This window comes from Salvelinus namaycush, chromosome 16, assembly GCF_016432855.1.
Source record: "Salvelinus namaycush isolate Seneca chromosome 16, SaNama_1.0, whole genome shotgun sequence".
Classification (NCBI taxonomy): Eukaryota; Metazoa; Chordata; class Actinopteri; order Salmoniformes; family Salmonidae; genus Salvelinus; species Salvelinus namaycush.
In genome coordinates this window covers 8,365,523-8,392,271 of record NC_052322.1, presented here as the reverse complement: position 1 = coordinate 8,392,271, position 26,749 = coordinate 8,365,523, and the positions used below count along the sequence as shown (strand labels likewise).

The window sequence follows — 26,749 nt, the reverse complement described above, 5'->3', positions numbered from 1 at the left end:
GGTGTGTGTGTGGTGTGTGTGTGGTGTGTGTGTAACTCTGACTGTGTGAGACCGAGCTGTGCTGCAGAGTCGCTGAGGCGCACAGTAATGCGGCTCCGGAGTGGGGGAGAGAGAAAGAGAGGGAGAGGGAGAAAGAGGAGAGACGTGCTCGACTCGCGCACACGATGCCGACTAGAATCAGGTCAGAGCAGGCACAGGAGGCCCCCTCGCAAATAGAACTGGGCTACAGCAGAGCTCTGTATTCAGTGGCCCGCCGTTCACACGTTCCCGCCGCCTCTTTCTCAGGCCCTTTTGTTTGCAAAGAATTTAGTGGTCGAAACAGCACTTAATAAAAATTCTAATGATGGCGATAGTAGTTTTTTATTTGTTCTATAGCGTGTCATAGCTGTCCCACAGTGCAAATGTTCTTTGTGTGCTGTTTATTTGAGCTTATGTGTAACTAGCAGTGGAAATATATTTATAACTGTCGGATGAATACGGTGACTGAGTTCATCAGGAAGTGGATAGGAGATGTTGTACCCACTGTGACTACTAAAACCTACCCAAACCAGAAACCGTGGATAGATGGCCACATTCGTGCAAAACTGAAAGCGCAAACCAAAACTGAAAGCGCATTTGACCATGGCAAGGTGTCTGGGAATATGGCCGAATACAAACAGTGTAGTTATTCCCTCCGTAAGGCAATCAAACAGGCAAAACATCAGTACAGAGACAAAGTGGAGTCTCAATTCAATGGCCCAGACACGAGACGTATGTTGCAGGGTCTACAGACAATCACGGACTACAAAGGGAGAACCAGCCACGTCGCAAACACCAACGTCTTCCTTCCGGACAAGCTAAACACCTTCTTCGCCCGCTTTGAGGATAACACAGTGCCACCGACGTGGCCCGCTACCAAGGACTGTGGGCACTCCTTCTCCGTTGCCGACGAGAGTAAGATATTTAAGCGTGCTAACCATCGCAGGGCTGCCGGCCCAGATGGCATCCCTAGCTGCTTCCTCAGAGCATGCGCAGAACAGCTGGCTGGAGTGTTCAATCTCTCCCTATCCCGGTCTGCTGTCCCCGCTTGCTTCAAGATGGCCACCATTGTTCCTGTTCCCAAGAAAGCAAAGGTAACTGAACTAAATAACTATCGCCCCGTAGCACTCACTTCTGTCATCATGTAGTTCTTTGAGAGGCTAGTAAAGGATCATATCACCTGTACCTTACCTGACACCCTAGACCCACTTCAATTTGCTTACCGCCTCAATAGATCCACAGACGATGCAATCGCCATCGCACTGCACATTGACCTATCCCATCTGGACAAGAGGAATAGGAATGCTGTTCATTGACTATAGCTCAGCATTCAACACCATAGTACCTTCCAAGCTCATCACCTCCCGGGTGGCGCAGTGGTCTAGGGCACTGCATCACAGTGCTAGCTGCGCCACCAGAGTCTCTGGGTTCGCGCCCAGGCTGGGCTGGGTTCGCGCCCAGGCTCTGTTGCAGCTGGCCGCAACCGGGAGGTCCGTGGGGCGACGCACAATTGGCATAGCGTCGTCCGGGTTAGGGAGGGCTTGGCCGGTAGGGATATCCTTGTCTCAGCATGTAAAAATGTAATGTCAGTATGTAAAAATGTAATGAAATGTATGCACTCTACTGTAAGTCGCTCTGGATAAGAGCGTCTGCTAAATGACTAAAATGTAAATGTAAATTAAGCTCGGGGCCCTGGGGCTAAACCCTGCCCTGTGCAACTGGGTCCTAGATTTCCTGACGGGCCACCCCCAGGTGGTGAAGGTAGGAAACTACACCTCCATTTCGCTGATCCTCAACACAGGGCCCCACAAGGGTGCGTGCTCTGCCCCCTCCTGAACTTCCTGTTCACCCATAACTGCGTGGCCACGAACACCTCCAACTCAATCATCAAGTTTGCAGATGACACAACAGTAGTAAGCCTAATTACCAACAATTACGAGACTACAAAGAGGAGGTGAGGGCCCTGGCGGAGTGGTGCCAGGAAAATAACCTCTCACTCAACGTCAACAAAACAAAGGAGATGATCAGGGACTTCAGGAAACCGCAGAGGGAGCACCCCCCTATCCACATCGATGGGACCGCAGTGGAGAAGGTAGAAAGCTTCAAGTTCCTCAGCGTTCACATCACTGACGATCTGAAATGATCCACTCACACAGACAGTGTGGTGAAGAAGGCGCTTCAGCGCCTCTTCAATCTCAGAAGGCTGAAGAAATTTGGCTTGGCCCCTAAAACCCTCACAAACCTTTACAGATGCACAATTGAGAGCATCCTGTCGGGCTGTATCACCGCCTGGTACGGCAACTGCACCGCCCGCAACCGCAGGGCTCTCCAGAGGGTGGTGCGGTCTGCCCAACACATCACCGGCGGCAAACTACCTGCCCTCCAGGACACCTACAGCGTCCGATGTCACAGGAAGGCCAAAAAGATCATTAAGGACAACAACCACCTGAGGCACTGCCTGTTCACCCCGCTACCATCCAGAAGGCGAGGCCAGAACAGGTGCATCAAAGCTGGGACCGAGAGACTGAAAAACAGCTTCTATCTTAAGGCCATCAGACTGTTAAATAGCCATCACTAGCCGGCATCCACCCGGTTACACAGCCCTGCACCTTAGAGGCTGCTGCCCTATATACATAGACTTGGAATTACTGGCCACTTTAATGATGGAACATTATTCACTTTAATAATGTTTACATACTGCTTTACTCATCTCATATGTACAGTATGTACTGTATTCTATTCTACTGTATTTTAATCAATGCCACTCTGACATTTCTCAATCTAATATTTATATATTTCTTAATTCCATTTTTTTACTTTTAGATTTGTGTGTATTGGTGTGTATTGTTAGATACTACTGCACTGTTGGAGTTAGGAACACAAGTATTTCGCTGTACCCGCAATAACATCTGCTAAATATGTGTATGTGACCAATTAAATTTGATTTGATTCAGCATTACATGGAGGTCTGAGCATTGCACTATGGGAAAAGGGAAGCTCTGGGATAGGCTACATATCAACTATGAGACTTCTGAGTAGAAGCTTACTGTACACAGAAAATGCATGTGTTCCAAGTAGAAGTCGACTGCACATATAGTGTGTTAAGTTAAGTAGCCCCCAATGCTGAGAAGGTCAAAGTAAACGACACACACACACACACACACACACACACACACACACACACACACACACACACACACACACACACACACACACACACACACACACACACAACCTCAAACAAATTTGTTTGAAAGTGGATCCCGTTTTCTATCTCTCACGTCATACAGTCACATCTTGGCATCTGGCTACGCTAATTGCTGCGCCACCTGTCTCGGTCTCCTGTCAGAATTCTAGCCAGGCGCTAAACGCAGGGCTGCTCTCTCCATCCGGCAGTTTATTTAAATTGCCTTGAGGAACTGACCCTTTCCCCCTTCACCTTCCCCTGTCTCTCTTCCTGACGGACAGTTGACCCACACCTGCAGTGTGCAGGCTCGGATTACAGAAAACCTAGTCGACAACTAACGGGAGAGCGCTATAGCTACGCTAGGCTATGCTAAAGTTAACGCTCCTGGGCTATTCTAAGGTAAAGCTTCTTCTCCAGTAGAGGAGGACGGTTCACCGGCTGGGCCACCCAGAAATAGACTCAGTTGTGGCCCAAAGCCAGAATACGGTTACACCTAGGCTAGCTTAGCAATGAGTTGTGTTAGCAAGATAGGCCAATGATCTCTTCACAGCAGGCACTTCCCTCGCCCATTCAGGATGGGCAAAATGGATTAGCGCATTAGCCTGTGATATGATTATTATATAATGATTACTGGGGAGATTTCATTGAGAAACTCCACGTTTCCTGTCGTGCTCCCTGGAGGGCCTGGCTGCTTCAGCACAGACAGACAGACAGACTGACTGACAGACTGCTTCCTGGGACAAACAGACAGCCAGACATGCAGACAGAGCCAAGGCCCACCCGCCAGCTCATCTTGCATGCAGCTGTGAGTGTGTGTGTGTGTGTGTGTCTGCATGTGTGCGAGCGTGTGTGCAAGCATGTGCCTTCGTGTGTTAGCACACTGGCACGCTCCCCTCCAGTCCAACCCACCAGCCAGGAAGCAGCCGACCCATTATTTTTTAGCACAGGAAGGGCAGATTTGCTTAGCAACCACATTAGTGCTCCAATCAGAGTGGCATTTGGGATAATGTGGGGCCAAGCGTGCGCGGGGGGGCGGTGCGTTAGACACATAAACACAGAGAGACTACTGCTTCTCCCTTAATGCGCCAGCTTTCTCCAGGCACGAGAGAGAGCGTGGTAGAGTACAGTTTGTCACACTAGCCTTTCCCTTAATGCTTGAGATGTCTCTAAGCACAGTCTCTCTCTCTCTCTCTCTCTAGAGAGAGAGAGGACTCCCCCCGCTGTCTGGCACCTTGGCGCACACGCTTAAGTAAATACATTATCACTCCCCCCCTCCCTCCGTTATCCCTCCCCCGTCCGCCATAGAGGTGTCTGACTGTCTGCATCACCACATCAAACTAATAGACTGAAAAAGAAAATCCTCTGCCATCTTGGCTGGTGTGAGCCGCTGCCTTGGAGCCCTGTACTGAAAGCCTTTCATAGCAGAGGACACAGTCTGCTTCCCAAATGTCACCTCATTCCCTATAGTGCACTACATTTCACCAGAAACCTATGGGCCCTGGTCAAAGGTAGTGCACTACATAGGGAATAGGATGCCATCTGGGACGCACCCACTGCACTGCGGCGCTATCGTTCTATAGTGAACTCTGGGTCATTGAACTTGAGGTCAAAGCTAAACACAACCTTCCAATGGGAGTTCCTTCAGTAGTATCTCCTACCATATATAGCCTAGCTTTCACCAATGCCATTGTATTTATACAGACAGGTGTTGTAGGCCCCTAAGTTAAGCATAAACATTTTTATTTGTGTGATGTGAATATGTTACATGTTGTGAAAGTGTTACATGTAGGATATTTGAGACGTAGACATGCACCAGAGGCTCCTGCACCAGAGGCTGTGTGGTTATCGACGGCTAAATAAACCTTTATCTACCTCCGGGCTGTGTTTACTACGGTAGACATGGCCAAGGCCCTGAACCAGGGTTCAAAGTTCACCAGGCACCACCCTGTCACACCTACAGTTGAAGTCGGAAGTTTACATACACTTAGGTTGGAGTCATTAAAACTTGTTTTTCAACCACTCCACAAATTTCTTGTTAACAAACTATAGTTTTGGCAAGTCGGTTAGGACATCTACTTTGTGCATGACACAAGGAATTTTTCCAACAAAGGTTTACAGACAGATTATTTCACTTAATATTCACTGTATCATAATTCTAGTGGGTCAGAAGTTTACATACACTAAGTTGACTGTGCCTTTAAACAGCTTGGAAAATTCCAGAAAATGATGTCATGGCTTTAGAAGCTTCTGATAGGCTAATTGACATCATTTGAGTCAATTGGAGGTGTACCTGTGGATGTATTTCAAGGCCTACCTTCAAACTCAGTGGCTCTTGCTTGACATCATGGGAAAATCAAAAGAAATCAGCCAAGACCTTAGAAAAAAAATTGTAGACCTCCACAAGTCTGGTTCATCCTTGGGAGCAATTTCCAAACATCTGAAGGTACAACGTTCATCTGTACAAACAATTTTACACAAGTATAAACAACATGGGACCACGCAGCAGTCATACTGCTCAGGAAGGAGAGGCGTTCTGTCTCCTAGAGATGAACATACTTTGGTTGTGAAAAGTGCAAATTAATCCCAGAACAACAGCAAAGGACTTTGTAAAGATGCTGGAGGAAAACAAACGTATCTATATCCACAGTAAAACGAGTCCTATATCGACATAACCTGAAAGGCAGCTCAGCAAGGAAGAAGCCACTTCTCCAAAATTGCCATAAAAAAGCCAGACTATGGTTTGCAACTGCACATGGGGACAAAGATCATACTTTTTGGAGAAATGTCCTCTGGTCTGATGAAACAAAAATAGTACTGTTTGGCCGTAATGACCATCGTTATGTTTGGAGGAAAAAGGGGGAGGCTTGCAAGCCGAAGAACACCATCCCAACTGTGAAGCACGGGGGCGGTAGCATCATGTTGTGGGGGTGCTTTGATGCAGGAGGGACTGGTGCACTTCACAAAATAGATGGCATCATGAGGAAAGAAAATGTTGTGGATATATTGAAGCAACATCTCAAGACATTAGTCAGGAAGTTAAAGCTTGGTCGCAAATGGGTCTTCCAAATGGACAATGACCCCAAGCATACTTCCAAAGTTGTGGCAAAATGGCGTAAGGACAACAAAGTCAAGGTATTGGAGTCGCCATCACAAATGTCAGGAATTGTGAAAAACTGAGTTTAAATATACTTGGCTAAGGTGTATGTAAACTTCCGACTTCAACTGTACATATACACATACTGAGTAAAAAAGACCTGGTTAGAAAATAGACACGGTAAAGGGTGTGTTCGGCTTGAACAGTGTTCTTTGCCTTTCCTAGGGGAAACCTCCTTTGCCCTGTTGCGTGGTCATTGTGACTTAGGATATGAGGGGGAAACTGAAAAAAGTCCTTTCTACAGCAGCTTCTTCCTCTTACTATTCACGGTTTTATTGGTAACCTCCATAACTAATATACAAACAGGCTGATATGTGTATTTATTAAAATATGGATATATTTTTACGGGGCGAGGCACAAAGGCGGTTTAGTTCAGGGAGCCTCAAACAAGCCAGGGTGGCTAGCACATGCTGGAGCTTTCCACCCCAGCCCCGGACATTTTGTTCCAAATGAGTGAACTCTGGGAGATAGAAAGAGGAAGAGAGAGAGAGAGGGACAGAGACTTCGCTCGGAGGCCAGATCACAAGAGCTCAGAGTGGCCAAGTCTCAACAGAGAGGGAGGAATGGGGTAGAGAGAGAGAGGGGAGGGGGAAAGGTGGGAGACTGGTGGGAAAGAATGAGAGAAACAAGAGGAGAGGCAAATTGAGGCACACTAATATCCGGGTAACATTCAATGAACGATTGAGCCCTCTCGTACTATTTCATGTACACTAGAGATGTGCCATAGGCCTATGCTATGCTCACAATCCAGCTTGCCTGGTAATACACCGAGCCTGGAGTAGCTAATAATAGGCCGAAGATAGTTGATAAAGTGCAGGAGAGGTGAAACTCCCAGAGTGACAGTCAAATGCAGAGTCACAACAACCTAACCCTGGCTGGGTGTGTCACAGTCGCATAGGAAATCACTGTGGTGTTACATCAAAACCATAGTCTCCATTCCACCGCAGCCAGGGAGGGGGGGAAGAGTCATAGCGAGACACCGCAGACTAGTAGCAGCGCCCACTTATTGAGGCATCCGCATGCTTAGAATTTTGTGATGTTTTCTTCATTTTGGACTTCGGTCAGGATTTTTTCGGCTGTCCGAGCACATTACATTTTTTCTGAAGGCAAGCCGAAGTCTATGCCCCTTCGTCGGTTATTGGTCAACAGTAGGGATTCTCAATAAAGTCTTTGTTGTCATTCAATGAGAGACGACTCGTTTTCACGCACATCTTTCCATTGAAAAATACTGCACCAAACATATTAGTTAGATGTAAAATTGTGCGACTAAGATCCCTTCGATAAAAACGTCAAAATGAATGACAGATTTCGTTTCTCAAGCGAAGGTCTTTTAAGGGAGTATGCGAGCTCACTCTTTTGGCTCGGTTAGCCGAGTTCGGCCGAACTGAAGCATGCTAACGCCTTTAGTCATTCAGGAGGAGGAAGTGGAGGTCTCTGGATTGTGTGTGGGGGGGACTCTGTGGAGGGGGAGGTGTGTGTGTGTGTGTGTGTGTGTGTGTGTGTGTGTGTGTGTGTGTGTGTGTGTGTGTGTGTGTGTGTGTGTGTGTGTGTGTGTGTGTGTGTGTGTGTGTGTGAGGACCGTCCGTTCCTGCGTGACCCCTGCTGCTGTTTGTCCACTGGGCGATCACCCCACTCAGGACACGTGACACGCCCACACAGGCGGCCCACTGTTTGGGGACAGGGGTGGGACAGGGGGCAAAGGGGGGTGGGGGCTAGCTGGGACACTCCAGAGAAAACTCTGGCATCAGCAACCTCGATGACCTTTGAACTGTGGCCGGCCTGGCGCACGCAGAAGGAAACAACAATGGCCTTTGACATCCCCGCTGGTGGAAAATACCAAAATACACACAGCCAGCTAGTATAGCATGGAAGCTAGGAACTGTGGGAAGCTAACTCCATTCAATAACATGCCAAAAAGCATAGCATTGAAGCTACCAAGCGAACTCCATTCACCCAGAGCTTGATACAAAAAACCTGTCTCCACTAAACAATATCACAAGAGTGGAGTGTTCGATTGAGCAGTTTGTCGGCAGCCATTTTGTCAAATTGGGCTATGAATGAGCTCAGTACATTGAAGAAGGAGATGTGTTCTGTTCTTTCCTTTCCTCCCCGTCAGTCTTTTCTCTCTAGTTTTGTTAGTTTCTCCAGCGGAGGACGACGCTAATGGACATATTAGTTGCTGGGTTTTCCCAACATGACGATTAGGTGCCTGTGAGGTCATCCCTTCACTTCTGGCCCGCTCACATCGGGGAGCTATCATTTAATTACCGCTGCACTGAGGAGGGAGGGTGCATCCTTCCATCCCATCCAAATGCCGAGTGTAGTGGGTTTAGCTTGTAGCCTAGCACTGGTAGCATTTAGCATAGGATAAGCAGTAAAATGAAGCCTGAAATGTTTTGCTAGTGCTGTTTGCAGTGGCGCAGGGTTAATTGCTGAAAGCTTGCAGACAAGGCATAGCAGTATCCCTCCACACCACATCCGTTTTCAGCCAGGGAGGGTGGGGTGCTCTGATTCCCTGCCATTTCCAGCAGTTAGTCTGAATACCACAGACATTTTGAGGCCGCCATTACATAAATGGTGCAATAAACCTTTTTTATTTTTGGCCAAGTCTAATTCCAACACAAGGGCAATTCGTTTATCCTCTTTTCCGATGTGTGTCCCGAGGATGTGTGTGTGTACGTGTGTGTGTGTGTGTGAAAGCATGCCATTGCATGTGTCTGTGTGCATGCATTCCCAGCCATATGCCAATGTGTGGGTCTGCACAGGACCTGAGATGTATTGATTTCTGCAGGAAGTGGATTCTGATGTTTCATGGCACGTCCTGAGTCGGATGGCTTCTACACGAGAGCCAGGGAAGAAAGGAACCCCAGCCAAGGAGAGAGGGAGGGAGGGATGGGGAGGGGGGGGGCAGAGAGACAGAGGGAGAGAGAGCTAGAGAGAGAGGGAGAGAGAGAATACCACAGTCAGAGAGAAAAAGAAAGAGTAAAAGAGAACGAAAAAGAGAACATGTTAGAGAGAGAGAAGAAGAATAAATTGATCATCAGAAAGAGAGACATAACATCTCTCCCTCTGTCCATTCCCGAAGACTAAACACTCGCCCTGCATCTCATTTTCTCTTACAATAATACCGACTGGCTCGGCAGGCGCGTGGAAAATCAAACATGTACAAAACCCAAGCCTCTCTCTCGCTCACTCCTATGAAACTAACCTTGCTAAGGTATCATTCCTACCACAAAATACAGACGGATTGGATTTCCAAATCTAAAATAAATACGCCAAGAATTCTCTCCTTTTTTTGTGACCGTCCAACAAACTCCGACGGCAGCATGTAGGCCTATCTGTTGGACTGTTGGGCGTCGCGACACAGACTGTCTCTGGCTAGTGTTTGTGAAAAGGTGCATGCTGTACAGACCACAGACATACAGAGAAAGAAAGACACACACACACACACACACACCAAGGAGTCAGTTTAATCCAGAGCCTTGCAGACCACCAGTTGTCAGGCCTGGAGATGGGGAGTGGAAGTAGGGAGGTAGGTTTTCCATCATTCTCTGCCTTCTCCAGCCTCTGGATGAGTCTGTGTGGCCCAGAGGGCAAGGTTCACCGGGAGCCTTGACCTGTGTGTGTATGTGTGTGTATGTGTGTTTGTGTGTGTTTGCAAAGATAATTAAACAGGGCAAACAGATGAGCCGAGCGAAGGGGGTAGAGGTCACAGGAGATGGAATAAGGATAAGATGACCGCCCGCCTGCCACTGCCCCACACCCATACACACAGACACACACACACCCCCACAACACACGTGTGTGGAGGGAGATTAACAGAGACGGATATAAATGGTGGTATGCTTTATATAAACAGATGTCCTACTGCTGAAGATAGCTTTGACAGTCTCCCCCTTGAAGAACAGCTAGGGATAGGGTCTTACGCAGGGAAATAATGCCTTTGTACTCCTGGGGAGGCTTTACACTGAGGAGGCTGTTACACACTCCACACATTTGCCTGTCTGCACATCTACAATTACATGAATTATAAGCCAGGGGCTTCAAGAGATTCATTGTCTGCCCTGGCGGAGTGTTGGGGGTGCAAGTGTGTGTAAATAGCATGTGCGGATGTTTGACTGTGTGAATATTTATGCATTTGGCGAGGACTATGGGAGTGTTTGTTTCAGTGGTGGTGAGTGTGTTTGACTGGAGTGTGTGTGCATGCCGTCATTTATTTATTTGTGTGTGTGTATGTGTGTGTGTGTGTGTGTATGTGTGTGTGTGTGTGTGTGCGTGCGTGCGTGCGTGCGTGCGTAGGTGCGTATTCATGCGTGTTTCTATGAGAGATTGTGTGAGGCGGGGGAAGGGCACAAGGGACATTAAATCAATAGGTTACACTCAAGCCTAGAGAGGTAGGGAGAGAGAGAACCATGGGATATGTAAAGGAAAAATTAAAGAAAGAAAGAAAGAACCAAAAAATAAAGAGTTGTGTGCCGTGGTCGGAGGCAGCTTCCTTCATTTGAGACCCAGGCGCCCTATAGCCAGGACTCCAGGAGGAGGGATCCCCTTTCAACACCTTGTTTTATTTAGTATCTATGCTGCCAGTTCATTTGCCAGAGTGGGCTAGAATGGGATTCATTGGGGAGATCAGTGACTTGGAGGTGGAGGTGGGAGAGGCTGGAGGGAGAGACTGCAGGAAAGATGTTAATGACATTATAAGCCATTGTTTCAGAAACTTCATTCCTGAGGCATAAACTGAGCCGTGGGGCATGGAGAGGAGAGGAGGGGGGTACACACACATACACATCCCACCTCTGCTTCCTGAAAATCTGCCATGGTGTGACCGGCAGCCGAGTTTGTTTCTTTTGCTGCCTCGCTGGCTGCCGACAGTCTTAACGAAAAGCTCTAAACTGATCCAACATTGCTCTCTAAAAGGTGAACTACCTTGCTCCCTTGCACCAGTCTAAATTCCACCTCTTTGCTCACTAGTTCCAGTCTAAACTTCATCCTCAAAGCCCTCCTTTACTGTCTGACTAACAGACAGAGGTAGAAGGTAGATCATTTGGGACAGACATTCTTGGGGAACCAGTTCGGTGACTTCCGGCAGCCTGAGGGGAAGAGTGGCATGTGACTAGAAGTTGCTCTCTGATCCCCACGGTGAGCCACCAACAGCAGAATACCACCCTTATCTCTCTCTCCTCGAACCCCCTTCTCGCTGTAACTTCTCCACTTCTTGACTGTTCTCCAGTCCTAGCCTACATCTAATATTTGTATTGGAAAGTAATTACTTGAATCTAGAATCGGTAAAATTACCAAAAACGAACCAAGTAACTGTTGTTGGATCAATGTATAGCAGTTTACATAATATGGATAGCTAGTCCAACTGAGTACTGACATCTATAGTGGATAGTTAAGACTGGAGTACAGACAGAGAAATGTGTTGTTCTATTTGTTACTAAATGTAGCCAGGCTGTGGTGATCAACAGTTGCAGTTTCTAGTCACCGGTCAAAGTTCAGAACAAGTGCTTTGTTGGATCGATAGGGCAATTACTTCCGTCTCCCGTCGGATTCATCTTCTGTAAGATTAACCCAGGCAGAGAGCAGGCAGACATCGCAATGAGTCGGTAGACTAAACAAAGCAAGGATCACAGACGTTTACAGATTCATATCGCTACTCTACCCTTTCCCTCCACACAAGAGAGATGCCACACATGCCACACAATTCCTGCCCTGCCCAAAAGTAAACAGCCGCAAGTACATTCAGTCGTTTCCGAGGAAATGTTTATTTCGTTTTTACCTCAGAAAGAAGAGGGTAAGCTACATTGTGGCTAGCTACATCATGACTCGGTAAAATCTTCTATAATCTTCTCCAGTATACTATAGGATTTAAGATAATATGAATGTTTGTGATGCTACCGTGTCAATGTCCTGGGTTCAAATACTTTGAAATATCTCAATTACTTCACATAAAATCGAAGTAGGTATTCAGATATACAGTACCAGTCAAACGTTTGGAAACACCTACTCATTTGAGTTTTTCTTCATTTTTACTATTTTCTACATTGTAGAATAATAGTGAAGACATCAAAACTATGAAATAACACATATGGAATCATGTAGTAACCAAAAAAAGTGTTAAACAAACATATTTTATATTTGTGAATCTTCAAAGTAGCCACCCTTTGCCTTGATGAGAGCTTTGCACACTCTTGGCATTCTCTCAACCAGCTTCATGAGGTAGTCCCCTGGAAAGCATTTAAATTAACAGGTGTGCCTTGTTAAAAGTTAATTTGTGGAATTTCTTACCTTCTTAATGCGTTTGAGACAATCAGTTGTGTTGTGACAAAGTAGGAGTGGCATATAGAAGATAGCCCTATTTGGTAAAAGACCAAGTCCATATTATGGCAAGAACAGCTCAAATAAGCAAAGACAAACGACAGTCCATCATTATTTTAAGACATAAAGGTCACTCAATCTGGAAAATTTCAAGAACTTTGAAAGTTTCTTCAAGTGCAGTTGCAAAAACCATCTAGCGCTATGATGAAACCAGCTCTCAAAAGGACCACTACAGGAGAGAAAGACCCAGAGTTTATTTATTTTTCATTTAACTAGGCAAGTCAGTTAAGAACAAATTCTTATTTACAATGACGGCCTAGGAACAGTGGGTTAACTGCCTTGTTCAGGGGCAGAACAACAGATTTTTACCTTGTCAGCTCAGGGATTCGATCTAGCAACCTTTCGGTTACTGGCCCAACACCCTAATCACTAGGCTACCTACTGGCCCAATGTAGAAGTTACCTCTGCTGCAAAGGATAACTTTGTTAGAGTTAACTGCACCTCAGATTGCAGCACAAATAAATGCTTCATAGGGTTCAAGTAACAGACACATCTCAACATCAACTGTTCAGTGGAGACCGCATGAAGGAGTTACTGTGTGTGACGTCAGGAGGAAAAATGTATAAGAAGTCTGTGCCAAGACTGGAAAGTTAGTTGTTTTCATGAACCAGCATGGCTTGTATTATGTTGTAATAAAAGTCTATTTGAACTCACAGGCTCCGGTATTTGAGAAGTATGATTGACTGAATATTTCCACGACAACCTCAACTCAATTGAGATGGTTTGGGATGAGTTGGACCGCAGAGTGAAGGAAAAGCAGCCAACAAGTGCTCAGCATATGTGGGAACTCCTTCAAGACTGTTGGAAAAGCTGGTTGAGAGAATGCCAAGAGTGTGTAAAGCTGTCTTCAAGGCAAAGAGTGGCTACTTTGAAGAATATAAAATATAAAATATATTTTGCTTTGTTTAACACTTTTTTGGTTACTACATTATTCCATGTGTGCTATTTCATAGTTTTGATGTCTTCACTATTATTCTACAATGTAGAAAAGAGCAGAAATAAAGAAAAACACTTGAATGAGTAGGTTTGTCCAAACTTTTGACTGGTACTGTATTTTAATTTGAAAAGACAAGTAGTTTCATATTTTAATGTATTTGTAAATACACTTGGAAAGTATTAGAAAAACGAAAATACACAGAGTGAAATGCACTCCCGTACATTTAACACAGCTATCGAAAATAGTATTTAAAATAAGTATTTTAACATATGGTCAAATACAATTTGCCGACTATTTGGTTTATACAAATAACCATTCAAATTCTCAAATAAAGGTATTTGTTTTGGGCTGTATATTTGAAAATACTCAAATACACAGAAAAACTATATTTTTTAAACCAGATACTCAAACACACATGCATATAAACCCAGATCTGCTATTTATATGTAGGCCTATCCCTTCTTGGCACCTTAGCTAGCAGTCATTCATTTATAAGTAAAACTCTAGGAAGGGAAGCACAAACAGAGGAGAGTAAAGGTAGAGGAGGGGGACGGTAGGGGTCCAATAATGAGCAGTTGTCTGTGACTCAGTAGCTTGGGACAAGTAATGACGCGACAAAGGGGGGTGGGGAGAGCGCAATGTCCCAGCTGATGCCCTCCATAGAAAGAGATGACAAAGGCCAGCCACAAAACCCCGTAGAGGGGGGGGTCACAATACCCCCCAAAGCCCATGGGACCTGCCCTTTGACATGGCTGCGGCTAAGCATGCACAACCACTCTTTAATAACTAACCCACCCCCCAAAAGAGGGGGTTGCAGCCTCCCTCCACAACAGAATACCCCCAAGCCTTTTCATAATTCAATAGCCACACAGGGCCTGGCATCCGATGTTTGGAGGGATAGATCATGACGCCGCTATTTAAATTTTTGGGGAGGGGGGGCTGTGGGAATTGTGACATTTGAGTCCCCCCATCCTCTGAATGAGAGATGCAGTGTAGGGGACAGCAGGCTCTCTGTTTGCTATGAGCATGTCTGTGGTAGCATATAGCGTTAGCATCTTTCAGATACAGAAGCTTTGTTTTACCAACCAGTCCACCTCCGATCCCCACCATCATCACATACATTACTGAACATATGCAGCCTACATACAGTACATCCACTGTGCAAAGCAAAGCGATTTCCCCTATTCATGGGTTGCATCTTTTATCACAATATTGTTCTGAACGTTAGTTTTGGACTGATGCCCGACTGAGCATTTTACTCAATGCATCGTCAATGAGCGCTAATGAAGATCTCATCAAAAGTGGATTACAGTGGCATGGAAATACAACAACATTCAAAGGGAGGCAAATAACTAGTAGGAAAACCTTTTGTCATCATTTTGATGTCGCCAGATTGGCTTTAGATGCTGTATAAAATTGACCGGATTTTACCTAGCCAACGTTAGCATTGCTAGCTATTTTTGACAAACTTTGCTAGCTAATGACAACATTGCCATCAGTCTAAAGTAAATTTGACGACATGATAAGGCTGGCAAAGTGTTAATATTTGACTACTTTAGCAATGTCATTGTATTTCCAGGCACTATAGTGTAATTTAGACGAAACAGTGGTTAGCCTCCGTCCAGAATGACTGGGTTAATCACCACTTTAGGGCACCACTATGGCGCCGCTGTTAGAGGACGACTTGAGAGCGGTCATAACAATGGCATGATGCGACCGAGTAACGGAGGCGCCACCTATGAGAAGTACACTTAGCAGCTGCCCTCCAGTCTAATCGTGCTGTTTCAATCTGAAACAAGATTAGCCAGGCTTTGGAATTGGCTTTTCCCATTACACAGTGGGAGTAGGATCCTGCCAACCTCATGACTCTCTCCTGTGAGCTGCCTAACAGCCTCATAACAGTGCCTGCCTACACACCTGACGACGGGAGGTGTGTGTGTGAGTGTGTGTATGTGTGGAGAGGGGGCAGGGAAAGGCAAGCCTCCATCACCGTGGGAGACAGACAGATGGAGATGGAAATGGAAATGAGTAGGCAGTGAGCAATTGCAAACCTCCTCCTACAGCTGATCCAGGCATAAAACAACGCAGACACACACGCTTGCACAATCACAAACCAAACGAGGCAGAATAGGCCATTCCTATTCAAATGTTCTCTTGTCGCTCACGTGGGTATTTGGCTAGTTAAGCATTAGATGATTAGATGAGTGTAAATTTTAAAAAACACCTCACTGCGAAGCATTATATCTAAAAACACTTTCACCAAAGCAGAATGTAGAGTTCTTTCCTTTTAAATGACTGTACTGCTGACAAGAATTTGTGATAGTGCTGTATAATACTTTTTATGTGATTGTGAGTGTGTCTGCTGCAGCGTGTGTGTTTTTGTGTGTGTCTGGCTTCCTTCGTCAGGCAGCCATCTGTCCCCGTGGGAGCTGTTCTGAGGCACACTATTGGCTTACGCGAGCTGAAAGAGCTGAGAGGGTGAGAGGGATCATCATTTTGGGGGGAGGTCATGTGACAGAGCGCTCTTTCAAAAGGCCGACACCACTGTCACACAAAGAGAGTCCGAGCTGACGCAGCACAAATCGCCCCCAGCCAGCCATGCCAATGAAGCCCCCCCCCCCCCCCCCTAATCTCCCCTCTCTCTCTCTTTCTTTCTCTCAGCAATCGGCTACCTTCTACACACAGCCGCTTTCCCATTACAAACCCACACAGGATTGGACCAATAGGACTTCAATGAGCGTCATCAATTCATACTGTTTACTGACACTCCCTAATAAAAAATTTCATGCAATTTCATAAAAATTTTAATAAGCTGAAAAATAAATCAGCTGAATTTCAATAGGTGGAGGAGAGCATATAGTCTCCCGGTTGTTCATGACAAGTTATATTATTAAAGTATATGGAGGTAGTTTCTCTAGTCCTCTCTCACCCCCCAGAATGATTGAGTTTATAGCAGGCTGAAGTGTCTGAGTGCCAGTGTGTGTCAACGACAGAGTCCTTGTAACTGGGCCACTCCTTCCAACAACAAAAAAAGAAAGAGAGAGAGAGAGACAAAGAGAGAGAGAAAGAGGTAGATAGATACAGGACGTACTACTACTGTACCATAACGGCTCGCCAAACACTGCATCTATCTTTATCCACACACAGATACATGACAAAACGGCGGAGGCTCATATGTAGCCTCTTGATATAGTGCGATATGTGGCCGTGAGTCAAAACAAAAAGTATCCACTCCGAGGGGGGGGGGGGGGGGGGGGGGTGATTGTCAGCGGTGCGAACACGGAAATAGACTGGGATGTTTATCGTGCGCACACAAATACTTGTAGGGAATTCCCTGTCTGGTGGTGGGCTAATATCTTCACAGTGTGAGATTTCTTTTAGAACCAAGTACTGTTGGTTACCAAAGTGTTTGGTTTTTCATGTCGGGCATATATGCTTAATTGAAAACTTTTCCAGTCTTGAAGCCCAATAAATGCCCTACGTCATAATTGAATTCATTGGCTGACGGCTGTAGTAGCTCTGAGGCAATTGGACGAGGCGGCGGTCGTGGTTGATTGGATGGAGGTTGAATGTGTAGCCAATTGCAATAGTTTGTATGGAAGTTCCATGTGTGTCGATTAATATTTCAAACCCCAAGTCATCCTGCGAACATTCTATGTCATTAAATAAACAACGAGGCCCTTGCCACTTACGGTAATCCGCCATCAATAATAAAAAACTAAAAATCTACACATTGTAGTTTGCGACCTGGAAATCTGTATGAGTCATCAAATTGCAACCGGACAGCTGATAAAAAACGCATGACACCGAAAAGAAGTCATCGGGTTCTTCTGTGGGACGTCACAACAGTACTAACAGGCAAACGTCTTCTGGTTGCTACGAGATACCAAAATCGGTAGCCCGGGTAACCTGCTGGCACTACTTTTTCCCTTTGGGGAGTGGAAGGATACCCCTAGTCATTTACATGTGCGGGGACCTTTCCCTGTATCCCCCCCTCCTCTCTCACCGTCCCTCTTTCCTTCAGAGCGTCATAGCACACCAGGTTCTGTTCACTGCTCCCCAGTCACTCAGGCAGTCAGGTATATTAATGCACTCTCCAGCCCTCTTGACCTTTGCTGCTCATAAAGCACGTCCCCCAGATCGCCATTTGTCATATGCAGACACTCCTGACTGACCGGGAGGCAGGCAGACCAGCAGGGGGGAGACAGGAGGCAGGGGAGGGGACACACTGGAAGAGGAGAGGGAGGAGGCAGGGCAGACAATGGCTTGTGATGAGGGATTGAACTTCTCTCTCTTTTTGTCTTTTTGCTCCCTTTTCCAGCACATAGGATTTGTGCTATTCCCCAAGGACGACAGTAGTGGCAAAGTTGGTGGAAGGGGAGGGGGTCCCAAGGGACGTGTGTGTGTGTGCGTGTGCAGACGCAAGTGTGTGTGGAGGAGGATGGCAGGCAGTGAGTGAGCTTCTAGAAAAGATCGCTAAGGAGAGAGGGAGAATACTCTAAGGACTCATGGAATCTATCGACATACAGAGCAGCCACAGTAATAACACCAAATCCCTGGGAGGTTAACATGATAGTATACGAATTACTGTACGGTAACTTCCATTGACAATGCTTCATGTGTCAGAACGAAACCTCTGTGTACTAGCCATATGAATTCATCATTGAGAAATTAAACAGAAAATGCAACAACAAAAAATGCCCGTGTAAAAAATTAACAAACGGAACATAAATCACTATTAGATCTGTTGTTTTATCAAGTATTTCCAGTGAACATTCAGCCTTTCGTAGAGAGAGAAACCCCGTTTGTTAAGACTAACTTTAAAAGGCTGTGAATTGAAATAGCTGCCGGCAGGGTAGAAATGAAAGGAATCGGCGCATTTAATTTATTCTCCCTCGCTGTTATTGTGCTCTTTTGAAGAATTTCCCAGACACCACAGTCAAGCATGTCACCTGTGATTCCCTGGTTGCCTCTCGTAATAATGCGTGTTGTGATGCCGTGTTGTGATGCTGTGTAAACCTATTGTCTTTGTGGTGCAGCACAAGAATGCGTGTCGATTCTGTGCACTTTTCATCTTGAAACACATCAGTTCCTCAAAGTTTTCCATAGACAAGCCTTGATTCCCACCTAATTCCCATCTAAAAAGAGTGCTTGCTTTCCCCGCTGTGTCTTCAGAGGAAATAATTACAAAATACACCTATACACTTCCCTCCGTATTAATTTGGACAGTGAAGCTAAAGCTTTTGCTTTTGCATCCACATTAAGGTAGAAGTGTTCCGAAAGATATTCTATTGTTATTTACAATAAAAGTGACTCCAAAATGGCACAATACATTATTCCTAATTCCTATTGGGCAAAACATAACCGGAAACAAAACCAAAACCAACTGCAAATGCATCCAACATGTTCGTACAGCCACAAGCTTCATGTAGTCATTCCGTACTAGGAATATGGGACCAAATACTAAACGTTTGACTACTTTAATACACTAATTGAATTTGTCCAAATACAATGAGAGAAAAAACGTATTCAAACGGGGGGACTACTAGATACATAAGTGCTTTCATTTCTAAATGGTAAAACAGATCTGAAAATACCCTCAAATAAAATATGTCATTCTGTACTATCGCCTCATATGAAACATTTGATGTCACCTCCAAAATGCTTGAGTACAAAGCCAAATTGACACATTTTAGCTTCACTGTCCAAATAAATACGGAGGGGAGATGTTTTTCCCCAGCGAGACAACATAAAACAGAGCAAGTGAGCGGCACATGTTGCAAATAATTAACATGAGCCTCTTTGCACATGAAGTTAACCGCTAATTCAAATAAGAAACTTAATTGACTTGTATTTGAATAACATTCAAGCTACAGAGCAATTATCATCCAAATTGTTAACGGGAGGTTTCCTCCGCCACCTTATCTACACTGTGGAATCAGCATCTGTTTATCAGTATGAAATCCACACCTTAGGTCTCATTGGGAAAGAAAGCCCGCTTAGCTAAATGTCAGACCCATGTATAACAACGTATAGATTTAGAACCATATATAGTGTCTCTCGACATACAACTCTGCTAAACTCAATAATCAAACCAACTGCAATGAGATGGTCATTGCACAACTACCCCCGTGTGGTCGATAGAACTGATATGAGGTCAGACGAGAAAACGGACATCCCCGTGTCCCTTCTGGTTATGCAGTGGAGGTGAAGGAGTGATGGACTCTTCAGCCGCCCTTGACAGGGGAAGACCCCGGCCGTCGATATCCTATTGATCCCGCTGACCCATCATGCTGGTCCAACAAGGCAGGGCTCACTGTACCCGGACAACTCAGAGTAGTCACAGTCTGCCTGGTCAGAGATAGAGATTGGAGGAGGACTCATTTAGCTAGGCACTATGCAGGCTTCTGTAGAGTTTGTCATTTCTCGGTCATGCACAGACAGACACACACACACACACACACACACACACACACACACACACACACACACACACACACACACACACACACACACACACACACACACACACACACACACACACACACACACACACACAGGAGTCATTGGATGGGTCTTCTGCGATCACAACAGCCCTCACGACAACACCATGCAAAAAAGTCCTTCTTCAATCAATTCAACCACTACCCCAAAACCACTGGCCCATCGCAGCCGTGTATGTATTTTAATGCAGTTGCAGTTCCCTACTGAAAACCCTCCCAAAACGAAGTGAAGAGGGATATTCTCTCTGTGGCCATTGATATGCATGGCTACCAGCTGTTGTGCTGTCCACAGTGTGGATATGGTTCTCCGTCAAAAGGCTTAGCCGTGCCTGTGCCTTGCATATGAAACAGGACATGGTCTTCTGTTCCCTCAGGGAGTTCACTTCCTACCCCTTCCTTTCCCTCCCCCACTCCTTCCCTCCCTTTCCCCCCTCCAACAAGCGGCCCCTTCAGCTGGAGGCCAGATATCCCAAGGTGCACTGGGGACATTTTTGGGCAGTGGGAAGGGAAGTTTCAGCCCCTGTGAAACAGGGTCTGGAGCCCAGCCACACTTTTGGAGCAGTGCTTTTGAAAACAACGAGGCCCCCAGATCTCCTTGCTAGAGAGGGCTGACTCTGCAGAAAGAGAGAGGGGCCTGCCTGCTACCTGGCTTGCACTCTACAAAATGGATCTCTTTCCACTTTTGCCACCCTTTTGAGAGTCCACAAAAGAGCTTGTAGTCCAAACTCAGTTTTAGGCTTCTTCCATTTTCAAACTTAACTGCAACTGCAGACCAAAAGCATCACGATGAAAGTCCTATCTGAATGCCTCCGCCTTCACAGCCACTCTCTAACAACTACTCTTTGCCTACAAAAGCCTTCCTAGCCACCCCGGCGCGAGAATGAAACATGGAGGGAAAACAACTTGATTTTTCTGTCCCAAAGAAACTGGACGGTGGAGGGTTGGATATAACAGTGCCGTGCAGGTGTGGGGACACGTTTCATTCATGCCTATTCAAGAGGGTTTGTCGGGGCGGCAGGTAGCCTAGTGGTTAGAGCGTTGGACTAGTTACTGGAAGGTTGCACGATCGAATCCCCAAGCTGAAAAGGTAAAAAAATCTGCCATTCTGCCCCTGAATAAGGTAGTTAACACACTGTGCCTAGGCCGTCATTGAAAATAAGAATTTGTTCTTAACTGACTTGCCTAGTAAAATAAAAAAATACATAAAAGGGTTTGCAGTTGATGCTTGCATAATGGGCTTGTCTCCTCTCTCTCTTGCAGGGAGTGGTGGGTCTGGAATGTAACGTCTGTCGCAACTCTCCCGTTTCCCGGACTAACTACTAGTTTTTCCCTGGCTAACTACTAGTCTTGTCTGCTGGCTTCCACAACGCGACGTCTGCCAAAACACACAACTAAACAACGTCTGATAGCCCTGCCGCACTAGAGAGCAACCAACCAGCTTGCTACAGTACAGGGAGAACCATTGAGCCATTGAGATTTTTAGGCTCAGAGTCTGAATGCTTTTGTATTCTTTTTTTTCGCCTTACGCAACCAAAAGACTGTGCTGCTGCTAAATGTCTCAGCAAAACTTGGCCGTTGGTGGAAACGTAAACTGCCTGTGCATAAACTAAGCTCTCTCCCATTCTTTTTCTCTCGTTCATATCTCCTCCCAACAGATGGGGCGCATATAAATCACATCGTCTTGATGTGAAATAAAAAGCTAGGGAGGTCCTAAATCTGCGGCCGCCATCCTTATCTAAACATCCTGCCACTGATGATGTTTGCCACCCACATGTGTTCTCGCCAGAAACGATAATAAAGGCAAGCCAACATTGGCATGGTGAACTTAGAGACCAAGTCTACTGCTCCACACCCTACTTGTAAACTTTGAACACATTCAGCAGTTCACTGAGCTAACTCACTTGCTCATTCACTGTTGTTTGCACTCCCACAGTCAACACCGGCGTGCTCGCATCTAAAATGAAAACGGAGAATGCACTTTTATCGCAAATTCCAACACAGCCTTTTATAAGGGAAGTAGGCTGCAATAAGGAAGGTGTACTGCAAAGTCGGTGTGGTGTCATTTTTCTGTCTATGGGTGGGACGTGTGTGTGTTGGGCAATGCCCAGACGGCTGCTACCAAGCAGCAGTCTGCTCCTCAGAGGAGCAAAGCGTCTCCGAGGCCAGGAAGTCCTTCGAGCTCACTTCCTGTGTCTGACTGTGAGATGGCTGCCAGCTACATTCACAAACCTTCACAAAACCACCCTTTCCTCTCGCCAACAACTCAAGAAAAAAAGGTATTGAAAGCACAATAAATGCAATCCGGTCTATCACTTACTTACTTCTCGGAAACGCATTTCAAAGTCACACCCGTGGTGAAATGCGCTGACAAATGGAAACTTGTACAGTAGCGAGAGAAGTTTAGCAATATTATCATAATTCAAGATTCTGCAAATTTTCTCTCATTAGCATTGCTTTTACAAAGGACGCTCATATTAACAATTTCTAACACACGGGCGCTTTTTGAGACCCTCTAAAAATAGAAGAGACGTTTAAAGAGGGGTCCTTTAGGTTCCCCCACGCACGCCTAAACACAGATGAGTGCCAAGAGAAAGTGTTAACTGTGCATGGCAAGGCTCTGGCCCTCCTAAAATACTGGCAAATGGAAGGGGAAAGACTGTGGTGGTGAATTGTTAGACCTCTGTTGGTAAACACTTCCACTTTGTTTGTATGGCCCACTGAAAACTGTCTTACCATAATCACCCACTCTCCTTTCACCCTCCTTTCATGCTGAGGGGCAAAGGAGTAGGTAATAAGGGGGAAGGGAAAATAGTGTGTGTGATGGGGGAGGTGAATGTCCCCCTTTGTTGGGATCATATTATGTTTCCACCACAATACTCCTGTCCCTGCTTCATCAACTCTATTCATGTTAACAGTTCATGCAAATGACCATGCTTGCCTTTCATTTGTGGAGGGGGCTCTTTTATCAGTCCTAGCTGGAGGAAGAGGGGAGGGATGATCCCCCCTCTGCCTACCTCCCCACCCCAAAGCGCAGACTTAATCCCCCCATATGACTTAAGGCTCGCTCACATCGAACTGAATGTGGACCTAGCGTTCGTCTGTCAATCGTTCGGCGAGCTGTGTTTTAGGGACAACCCGCTGTAGACGTCTGACTGCTGACATTTTTCATGTGATTCTACGTGTAAAATCGGTGCGCATTCGGTTAGCAAATTACATTTAGCGGTGCCAAGTACTCTCCGCCAGCAAACGCTATTGGTGTGAGCCCTTAGAATCAAGGGTCTGCCTGTTGTGGTAGCAGTTCTAGGCTAAAGCCTATCTATCCTTCAATGTAAAAGTCAGGGTTAGGCGAACTGAGGCCCCCATACTCTTCACAGCGCTCAATTACCCCGAAAGGGTGAGCCTGGGTGGCATGCAGGAGACGAGACTCTGAGCCCCTCTCGCGTGTGTGATAGGCTCCACTCTCCTTCATTTAGGGCTCATCAGATAGCCGGCAATGGAAGAGCTGTGGGAATCCGCCTGATAAATCATGGCTTATTTTGATGGGTCGTTCGTGAACGAGCCGCTCTTTTTGAACAGATATTGTTGGTGAACATCGGGAGCCGAATCGCATCGGTGAAAGAGACGTTCATTTCGCTCCCTGATTTGCATACTGCTACTACTGATTTCTTTGCTCAAAACAACGTTTTTGTGCAGAAAGTTACAAAATAATTATATGAAGAGGGTGAACCCGCACGGCAGAAACAATAAATAGTGGGGAGAGCGCGTAAATCTGGTCCCCGCTGATTTGTTTCAGGCCATCTAATAATTTGGCCAAGTAAAAATGTATTTGAACGCGCATTTAACGATCTGACATAATGGTAGTTAGTCTACCTTTGGGGATTTACATTGGATATGTTCAATTGTTTCATGGTTATAGGTCGATGTTTAAGCATTTTGAATGAAGAACCGGTTGGGAGCCAAATGAGCCAGCTCTTTTAGGTGAATGGATCCAAATGGGCCAGGTCACCGAAAAGATTCGGAATGCCCATCACTAATGGCTTGCAAAAACAGTGCTGGTCTCCCCTCCCTCTCGTCTTCTCATTAGAATATAAGTGCTCTGAAATAATATCATTTTTTTTTTTAGAATCACTGCATTTGGAGGGGGGAAAATCATAATAAAAAAGTGTTTAGTAATATTTAACATATTTTGTTGTGACATGGGATTTGATCTTACTATAGTAACCCATCGGCACAAACACAGACAGATTGAAGCGATAGTAGCTACTAGTTCTTCAGCTGACAAAGTCGACGTCTTCTACTGTAATGGGCTCTCGAGGCAGACACAACAATGAACCTATCTCGCGCGTCATAATAAAAAGCCAGCCCGCCATTACGCACGGAAGAGCCCCTCGTTAACGAAACATCCACATTCAAGTACCTGAGATAACTTGGCCCGAGCAAAGTGCCTCTTTCTCAAACACAGCCAGTCTGCCACAATACACTGCAAAGTGCGAACTGAGAGAGCGGCGGCCCCCACCTCAAGAGATGTAAAGGGGGAGTGGGGTGCGAGCGTGCAACTGCCTGGGGGGGGGGGGGGGGGGGGGGGGGGGGGGTTTGCTGTAGGAGGTGTTCTCCGGATTTAAGAAATGACGACTTTATTTCCTTGTCCCGTCCTTACATCACATGAGTTCTCGATAGTTGTTGTAACACTATTATAGGGTAATTTGTTGTTAAATGGGATTGTTTTTAAAGTAAGGTCAATAAAATTGAGCCATTGACACCCGCAGAGGTGTTTCACAGGCAAATAATGATTTTATTGCCACCAGAGGCGTTTAGCTGGTATTGGTGGACAATTAGTAACAATATGTGAAGTGTAACCAAATCCTGGAAAGACTCGCCTCCAGTCTAAACAAACCCATGGCAGGGACAAGTCATTGCAGTTTGCACCAATAGTATACTGTACTCTAGATAGGAGACGTTCTAGATAACATTGTATTTACAAGAAGACAACACAACAACACACCAGAAAGAGAAATGGAAACAAACGTTCAACAGTGTAACAACATTCGTATAATGCAACAACACTTGCAACACAGTGCAACTACATTGTAACATTGACTTCAACTCACCCTTGATGCTTTCCTCTTATATTTGTTGGCGAAGTCAAATTTCTCTTTAATCTCGTCCAAATGCTGCTCCAGGCGCGCCTTCTCCTCTTTCCCTGTGTAATCCTGGCCCAATAGGATGTATGCCCTCCAGTTCGCAGAGTCAAAGCCCCAGTGGCAAGTCCTGTTTTCCAACGATTTGTGACTGTGCACCACGAATTTATGTGTCGGGTACATGAGTCTGCAGTCCATGCACTGAATGCAGGCTGCGTTTGGGCTGGTGTACAGCTCCGGGACGAAGAGACCCTTGCACTTTCCGAAACACTCGTGGTATATTTTGAAGCTTCTCTCCGTGATCTCCAGCTCCAGGGAGCCAGAGAACTCTTTCTTGCAGTGCGGCGGGTAGGTGCCCCCGTAAATCAGGGCATTGCACAGGCGCTCCGCGTCAGTTTTGGTGATGAGTCCGCAGGAAGGCGCGGAGAATGGGAGAATTCCCATGACTTTGAGGATCTCCAGCTGTTCCGCCGTGCACCGGGAGCAGTAGATGTGGAGGTCGTCGCACACCGAGTTGATCTGTTGGAGGGAGAAATCCCGCAGGACGGTGTTGAGGATCTGCGGCAAGCACAGACGTTTCTCGCCGCCGACCACGAAACAGGAGACAGTCTCCGTCTCCAAGACCGTCTCGCACCTCTCAGTGGAGCGGTCGGACGGGATGAAGAGAGGCCCTGGCATCACTGTCGGCGGTTGCATGGGCAGATGCAGCACGGGCTCGGGCTCTTTCCCATCCTTCTTGAACAGGAGGTCATGTGGCCATCGAGCAGAAAAAGCCGCCGGTCCGCCGAGGGAGCTCATAGAACTCAGATGAAACTGCTTGAGAGTTTGTTGCAGTCCTGGGTGAGGTTGGAAGCTTTGTCGAGTTACAGTCTCCATGTTTTCACTACGACTTTGAAAGCGAGAGTTCCTGTCAACTGGGGGAAACTAAAACAATCGAAAGACACGATAGGTCCCGGTTCCTTGTAAATCCAAGGTATCCCAGAATCAGTCAAGTGCGAAAAGCGCTTCATCAAACATCCACAAAAAAAGTCCCAGGTAGTGAGTTTCCAATTCCGTTGACTAGGAGCCTACTAGGCAAATGGTGACACCGGCGAGTCTTCCCATGCAGTAGACTCCCGACTGTCCATATCTAAAACGCGTCCCTCTGAAACTCCTCCAAAAAGGAATGATACGCTTTTGAAGTTCCAGAAAAAGTATCGACCGATAAAGCAAAGCCTTCTCTCTATGTAAAAGTATCGACCGAAAAAGCAAAGCCTTCTCTCTATGTAACAGGTGTAAAACACATACAAAAATCAGTTTGAAATACTGCAGTAGAGCCCGATGCAAACACTCCGTTTACCCACGCAGTTCGCTACGCCTGTGTGGAGATGGCTAGTCTGTGAGCTGGGTTGCGCTCGCTCACTCACTCACCCACTCACTCACTTGCCCCCTCGC

General features: G+C 46.1%; 1 protein-coding gene across 1 annotated transcript in view; it reads right to left on the bottom strand.

The window, feature by feature from the left end:
- The window catches only part of skia (v-ski avian sarcoma viral oncogene homolog a), a 77,145-nt gene extending 50,396 nt beyond the window's left edge, over positions 1-26,749 (bottom strand). Inside the window, exon 1 of the mRNA XM_039010400.1 lies at positions 25,286-26,749. Within this exon, the coding sequence (XP_038866328.1) occupies positions 25,286-26,191 (906 nt within the window). The 5' untranslated portion in view covers positions 26,192-26,749. The remainder of the gene's footprint in view (positions 1-25,285) is intronic.